The 7,906-nt window shown below is 50.9% G+C and overlaps 1 protein-coding gene and 1 pseudogene across 1 annotated transcript, besides 3 other annotated features; both read left to right on the top strand.

Annotated features, from left to right (window-relative positions):
- On the top strand, positions 1 to 2,327 carry Tc00.1047053507125.30 (annotated as a pseudogene; the record flags this gene model as incomplete).
- Positions 1 to 5,329: a sequence feature (areas not merged during assembly with more than two copies in the genome that could not be assigned to a particular haplotype).
- Positions 3,573 to 5,939, top strand: Tc00.1047053507125.10 (trans-sialidase, putative; the record flags this gene model as incomplete). Its single annotated transcript, XM_800266.1, has 1 exon — positions 3,573 to 5,939. The coding sequence occupies one exon, from the start codon at positions 3,573 to 3,575 to the stop codon at positions 5,937 to 5,939; it is 2,367 nt and encodes a 788-aa protein (XP_805359.1).
- Positions 5,330 to 7,906: a sequence feature (heterozygous, Esmeraldo-like haplotype).
- Positions 7,068 to 7,092: a sequence feature (AT_rich).

Genomic DNA, 7,906 nt, shown 5'->3' with positions numbered 1-7,906 from the left:
AATACCAAACGGAGTACTCACGCAGGTACTGACAGAAGCGAGGCGGGAGGCAGAGGAAAGGCTAAGACGAACGCAAGAAATGAAATTTACCATTTCCACTAATATCGAAGATGTACTGTTTAAAGGAAGAGCTCGCGTCAATGAAATGAAGCTGAGCGACTATCTTACGAGGGAACTGGACGGCAGGGGCATTGTGGACACCAATCGGGATGTCTTGCTGGAGGAGTTTTTCAAGGACCCCACGAAGTATATCCGTGATAAAGGAGCATTGGACGAAATGCAGGCATCAGGTCATTATTTGAGTATGAAGCGAGCTGTAAAGGGTGAAGTGATCTTCGATGAGGATATACGCAAGCTTCGCGATAACGGTGTCAACAATCCACCGGGGTGGTCATTAGCTGCTGCGGAGGTAAAAGCAACTGTTCATAACTCCACCAAACATTTCTTGGATGCGGCTGCCGAGGAGGCGAGGAACCCAACGACGACGACCGCACCGGAGAAACTGGAGGGATGCTACGAGTCTGTGCACAATGCGAGGCGGAGCCATGCGGTGGAACTTCCGGACGGCGTGGAGCGAAGAAAACGGGGATGGGAATGGGGGTGCATGAGGGGTAGCCAGAACAGTCATGGACGTACAAGAAAGCTGACGACGCTACCGAAAAGAATGACGCTGTGCAGCAATCCGGTGCGGCACCTCCCGTGTTGATGGTGCTCGCCTCGGTGAAAGGATGGCCGTACACGCGGAATACGATACAGGATCCTCCTAAGGACGTTTTTGTAAACTGTGGGGTGGATCGAGTGTGGCAGATCGTCAGGGGCGATCTAACCGCGTGGCTCAGCTCTCACGGTGGGGCCTACTTTACGCCCAAGCGACGTGTGTTGATTGGGACGCCCGGGATAGGGAAGTCGGTGGCTGCCGGTTCGCACCTCCTCTACCAGCTGCTGCACTGCGATGTGGAGAAACTCCAAGTGTTTGTCCACTGTTTTGGTGGAGATGCGTACGTGTCTGACAAGACCACCAGAGCGGTGACAAGATACGGCGATGAGGACATGTGCATCTTGGAGTTGAGAAGTCTGACGGGGCATGGGAGGAATGTGTATATTATCCACGATGTGGCAAAGGAGGGAACGCCGCCACCGAGACATTTTGCGCCTACTTCTGGAAGGGGCATGATTGCGGTGTCATTCCCGGAGGTAACCAACTGTGATGAGTGGGCGAAGCAACTACAAGCCGCGCGAGTCATCGTGAAGTGCCCCGACGAGATGGATGTGAAGGCGACGTGCGCCTGGATAACGCGTGATGAGACTAAAGAGAAACAAGCGGAATGCTGGAAGAGGTCGAAAAAACACATGTATCTTTTGGGACCGATTCCACGTCACGTCTTTGATGAGGAGGCGTTTACGGAACGCTGTGGAGAGGTGGGTTTGCATTGCAATCGATCAACGAGGTAACTGTGAAAGAGCACTTTTCACGGGGAGGTGAGTCGCCATGGTATTCTGAGGATCCGTCTCACAAGCCTGTGAAAGTTGTTCGGGAAATATACGCAGGCGGTGTGATCCTTTTCAATGCACCGATATCTGCTTACCTCGAGGAACGGGCATTGGAACGCTTCCCAAGTGCAACAGAATAAGATGGCTTTTTGAGGCTGATGTTGGCGTCGAAGGATAATATTTTGCCAATATTTTTTGGATGGTTTGCTTTGAAATTGTGCACGGAGAGTGCCCTTGTCAAGACAATAGGGACAAAACCCACGGAGTTTGAGCCACCAACAGGACGTCAAGCAAAGCCCTGCGTCTTGAAGTTGGCCCCTGAATTGCATCCCAAGGGAGATGAAGGTTTGCTGCCGAGTGAATATGAAAAACCGATCCGTAAAATAAAGTACGGGGTGCTGTACAAACCGGCGGTCGCAAACTTTCCGCTGGTGGACATCTTTTTTTTCTTGGTGTCCAATCCAATGACTCTGGTTGCGCTGCGGATGACTACGGCGGGTGGGCACCACACCACCGTCAGCACTGCGAGGCAGTTCACTGAGTGCCTGGCGGCATATTTTAATGGTTGGGAGGAATTATCCCGAGACATGTCGTGGGATATTATTTATTTGCAGCGCGCAGACAGCACGCCGATGAATGGCTGGTAGAGATGTGATGTCGTCAATTCCAATAATAACACCGACGCAGAAAACTATGAAATAGCGGCGTTCTGGAGGAAGAAGGTGCACCAGTACCAAGTGTTAATATCGTCCGGAGAATTTTCAATGGACGAAGCCCTCCGAAGTGTGCAATAAAATAAATAACAATAGGAACATAGATTGGGAAATTGAAGGTGAACGAGACAGTTTGATTTATGGTAAAAAATATTGTGGGATTTATGTATTTTTGGATGCTTGTGTCTGAGCATGCGGTGCGGGTGCACCAGCCCCATGCGGTGACAGTATATCGCACAGATTTCAGAACTTTTCAACGCTATCGAACATAACAGTGACAGAATAAAATTAGGGATTGGGGTTGTTTGGCTTCTGGTGAAAAGCATTGGGAGGTTTTTATATAGTGTGTTGATTGTGTGGGTATGAGGCTTAATTGGAGAATTGCCCCGGTATGAGAGAATCATTGTGGATGGCGGTGTCACAGTACCACTGCATTGTCCATTTTCTTCTATTGTGTTCAAAGGCCCATCATTAAACGAAGCATCTTTATGGGATGGACGACGAATGAGTTCTATTGGGGAAACAGTGCGCTCCGTGTGACCGCGTGGACTGAAGCTCCGCGTCATGGATGGATGAGGATCCGCTTCCACGTGTGGCACTTTGGGTGATTGCTCGCTTCGTGTGCGTTGTGTGTTTTCTGCAGGGATGTGGCCGTATCCCGTTCGCCATGTGATTAAGCTGGAGGCGGTGGCGTTGGGTCTCTTCTTGTCCATTGGTTGGTGACTGCTGGCGGTGTGTGCGTTTGTTGTGTGGAGGGCCGAATCTTCTTACCTGCGGACTGACAGCACTGCGATTGCGTGTGTGTGTGTGTGTGAGGGCTGGTGTGGAGTCGCTGGCCAGGATGAGGGCCGTGGCGGTGCTTTTCCCGCCTGTCTTTTGCTCTTTCCGTGTGTTTGTGCTGCTTCTTGCCTTTTTCTCCCTCTCATCCTTTTCTCCCGTGTTCCTCCGTGGAGTGGCCGCATGCTCACGGGCCATGTTGATTGTGAGTGCCTCGTGACGGCATCCATTCATCTCTCTCCGCCTGTCTGTCTTCCCCTGTTGGGTGTGGCGTGTTGCACCGTGGGAGTGCTGGCCCTCACACACCGACGGCCCGCCGTGACCTGCCGTGTTGCTGCTCTTTTCTGTGGGCGATGGCTCTCCGTGCTGTCCCTTACGGATTGTCTTGTGTCTTGCTTTCTGCGTGGGTGCTCTGCTTTGATCCCCACGGGTGTGTCTGATGTATTGCCGCTGTTGTTCTTCTCCGTCTCATGCACAGACACACGCTAGGAAGGAAAGCAAACAAACACTAAACGCTACTGTGAAATTCTAAGACTCTAAAAGGACCAACAGCAGCACACACACACACCGCCCACACACACACATATTTACATGCTCTCACGTGTTGCTGCAGTCAAGGCACCCAACAAACACAACTGTCGCCGCGTGACCGCATCCAGCGGAAGGAGGAGAGAAGGAAGAGAGGGTGAGCATCGGAGGCCTAACATGTTCCGGCATGTGTTTACTTCCGCTGTGCTGCTCCTCCTTGTCGTTATGATGTGCTGCAGCGGTGGGGCTTCGAATGCCGTGAAGAGTAATTCGGGGAATGCGCAATTGCCTCATACGGTCGATCTATTTTTGCCGAATCAGACGCTGGTGCTGCCGAAGGGTGGAACGTCTCAAAAGACTAAGAGGGATTTATTTGTTTCACCATCTCTCGTCAGTGCTGGTGGAGTAATTGCTGCTTTTGCCGAAGGTCGCGTGTATGCCGAATATGTCGTTGATCGTAATAAAATAATTGAGCCAATTTCTTCTTATGTTGTTGCGGAGTACATTGACTCCTCGTGGGATTGGTCCACACTTGTTGGCAAGGTGAGTGAAAGTACATGGAAGGCAAACACCGTGCTTGGACCAACAGATGGAACGGATAAACGTGTGGGTGTTTTTTACCACCCCACAGCCACCACGAAGGGCAATAAGGTGTTTCTTCTTGTGGGAAGCCTTGGTGAGCTGAAGGAAAGTGATGGAAATCGGAAATGGAACAACCTGGGTCTGAAACTGGTTGTGGGTGATGTGAGGGAGCCTACGAGCAGCGAGCTGACTGAACGTATCAAATGGGACCAAATCAGGTCTCTGTTAAACGAGAGTACTATAGCTGCTCACGAAGGTAAATTGAAGGAGTTTCTTGCCGCTGGTGGCTCAGGTGTTCTGATGGAGGATGGCACGCCTGTGTTTCCACTGATGGCGAAGAATGAAGCAGAAGAATTTTACTCCATGATCATTTACTCAACGGACAACGGCAGTACCTGGGCGCTCTCTGAGGGCATGTCCCCTGCGAAATGCCTTAAACCCCGCGTCACCGAGTGGAAGGGATCACTTCTCATGATTGTTGATTGCAAGGATGGCCAGAGGGTGTACGAGTCGCGTGACATGGGGACAACGTGGACGGGGACCATCGGGGCACTTTCAGGCGTGTGGACCAAATCAAGATTATTATTTTGGGATCTGAGCTTGCACGTGGAAGCCCTCATCACCGCGACCATTGAGGGAAGGAAGGTCATGCTGTACATTCAGCGAGGAAACTTCTCGGGGAAGAATAAGGCCAATCCGCTCTTCCTTTGGGTAACGGACAACAACCGCTCGTTTTGTGTTGGACCGGTTGCCGTGGAAGAGGCTGCTGTGAGGTGGGAGTTTGCGAGCAACCTGCTGTACTCGGATGGCAAGTTGCATCTTTTACAACGGAGGGGCAGTGGTGAACACAGTGCCATTTCACTCTCTCGCCTGACGGAGGAACTGAGTACAATCAATTCTGTCCTGAAGACCTGGGCAAAAAAGGACGCCTTCTTCTCCAAATTGGCCATACCCACGGCGGGTCTGGTGGCAGTATTGTCCGATACGGCCAGCAATGGCACGTGGATCGACGAGTACCTTTGCCTGAATGCAACGGTGACGAAAGGAAGGAAGGTCAAGGATGGATTTCAGTTGACGGAGTCCAACTCCGGGGTACTATGGTTTGTGAACACTCGGGATGATAATGTGCGTCATGTATCATTGAGCCACAACTTCACACTTGTGGCGTCGGTGACCATCGAAAAGGCTCCGAGTAATAGCACTCCTCTACTGGGTGCGATTTGGGGGGAAACTAATTCCACGCATACCATGGGAATCCTGTATACGGCGGACAAAAAGTGGGAGATGATGTTCAAATACAATAAGAAACCAAAAAGTGGCACTTGGGAGTCGGGGAAAGAATACCAAGTAACACTCATGCTGCAAGGCAACAAGAGCTCTATGTACGTTGATGGCCAGTTGCTGGGGGAAGAGGAAACGCTGTTAACAGGTGAGGCGCCACTTGAGCTTGTAAGCTTTTGCTTTGGCGCGTGTGATATGCAAAACTCTCCTATGACGGTGACAAATGTTTTTCTGTACAACCGCCCACTGAATCCCACTGAGATGGCTGCAATCAAGGACAGGAAACCCGTTCCAAAGAGAGTTCCGGAACCACAAGCGGGAGATGTTCCTCAAACCATCGCATCTGCTGTGTCTGGCCCAGAATATTTAGCACCGGGGAGGACAACTGTGGAGAGAGCTGCCAATACCCAAAATGCGCCAGCGGGACGCTTGACTTCTGCTGGGAATGAAGGGACGGCACGAGAAACGGGTGATGGTGGGGCAAATGGTGATGCTGGTTCCGCGTACGGGAGGGGACTGCTGCCGCTGCTTCTTCTGCTGGGGCTGTGGGGGTTTGCGGCTGCGTGAGGAGTGTGCGGCCTCAGTGTGGAGCACTTGTGCCCTTTCCTGCACCGACACACACACACCGCTAGGAATATATTTTACTACGCAGAGAACAATTTGTTTTTGTTTTCTTTTAATGTTCTCCATTTTTTCTTTCTGCTTTAGGGAAACCACTATAAGCGTTTTTTTTCTGCTTTTAATTTTTTTTCTTTTTTTCGGAGTATAATTTCGTATGTTTTTTATGTTTGTTTTTAATCATTTTTGTTTGCTTTTAAAAAAATTTAAGTTTTTTTTTTGCCCCACTCCTTCTTTCCTTTTGCTTTTGGGGCAATCACTATGAACGCTTTTTTCTTTTCTACTCTTCCCTCTCTTCAATTGTTTCTTTTGCACTTTTCCTGTGAGGGGTGCCGTGTTTCCCGCCCAACTGCTCCACTCGCACACCCACCGACACGCTCATGACGACGGCCCTGTGCGCCTCGCCTGCTGCACGCATGAGGAGGGGCCGCGACGAACGGCGCGCTGAGGGAGCCGTGACGTGTGGGCGTGCGACGAGGGCCTGTGGGGCGGAGCACACATTTCTTTCCCTCTTGTTTTTTTTCTTTGCGGCCGGGGCGGGCAGACACCCGCAGCGCCACACACACAGCCACACCCTGCCGCCGTGTTTTTTTTTTGCTGCGCTCACTCTCCCGGTGGAGAGACGCGACTGCCGTCATGTCTGCGTGCTTCTCTCAGTCCCCACACACACGAGTGACTGTGCTCTGCGGGCCGCACTCACGCACCAATAAGAGGGCTGAGGGGAGCAGCAACACGCAGATGACCCCATGAAATATAAACGATGTGCGGACAGACAGAGGGTCAGACGGTTGAAAGACATTTAAATATCTTTTAATTTTCGGACAAAATATATGCAGACAGCTTGGTGTGGCCACACGGCAGCCAGGCGAAATGTTTCTTTTGTGTGTAGTTTTTCTTTTCTTTTTTTTGGGTGGAACAGTAGTAGTGGACAATACTTTTTTTTTCTTTTTGTGTGGAAAAGTAATAAAGGAGAACAATTTCTTTTTTTTTGTGGAACAGTAATAAAGGACGACTTTTTCTTTCTTTTTATATAATTATTGTGTGCGAGGGGGGCTAATATATGATGAAAGGGAGTTGTTATTTTTAATTATTTTAAATAAATCTTGTATGAATTGCCTCTGCTTGGGTTGCAGTGCAGTTATGAGCTTGAGCAGCCTTTTTCTCTCTATTTCTGCCGTGCACCTCTGCTCTTCGTTTTTGTTTGTGCGTCCCTTCACATGCTCCTTTCATCTTTGTTTACATCTTTGACTCGTGCTTCTGCAGGCACACACAACCACATAGAATGCGCATTGCAGTGTATTTGGATGCTTTTTTTGTGGCGTGTGCTGGCGGTTGCGGGTGGCTGCTGCTTCTTCCGTGGGCATGAAGGGAAGGAGGAGAGAGGGAGCGCGCACCGCGAGTCACTCTTCCTGCGGGTGTGATGCGCGCGGTGGGCTGCGACGGATGTGGAGGGCCGCATCCTTTTGGTGTGCGCTTCTCCGCCGTTGTGCCGTGCGTTTGCGCATGCCATTTATTGTGCGCGTGCGTGCTGGGCATGTTTTTCCGGAGCGTTGGGCGGCCACCATCTGTCTATGGCGGTTTGTGTGAGTGAGCACGTGCGGATGAGGGTCAGGGCGTATGGAATGAAGGAATGGCTTGAGGAAAGGGGAATTTGATTTGGAGGGTATTCGGACCGGATTCATTTGGCTGCGGTGGACACATGCACGACGGATGTGTTTCTGCATAATTGGGGGAGGATGCGGCAGGGTTTTCCGAATTGGCCTGTCAATGCAATTCGGGTTTCATGGCACTGAGGCACAGTGGTCTTCCTGCAATGGCTGGTGACGGCCCCTAGTGGAGTGGTGTATTTATTGCTGCTGCTGCTGCTGCTCGAGGAGGCGTAGAAGTGCGATTTGAGGTGAGCGACGGAAGGGACG

The sequence above is a fragment of the Trypanosoma cruzi genome, genomic scaffold, assembly GCF_000209065.1.
Source record: "Trypanosoma cruzi strain CL Brener 1047053512139 genomic scaffold, whole genome shotgun sequence".
Classification (NCBI taxonomy): Eukaryota; Euglenozoa; class Kinetoplastea; order Trypanosomatida; family Trypanosomatidae; genus Trypanosoma; species Trypanosoma cruzi.
This window is presented reverse-complemented; position numbering and strand designations above follow the sequence as displayed.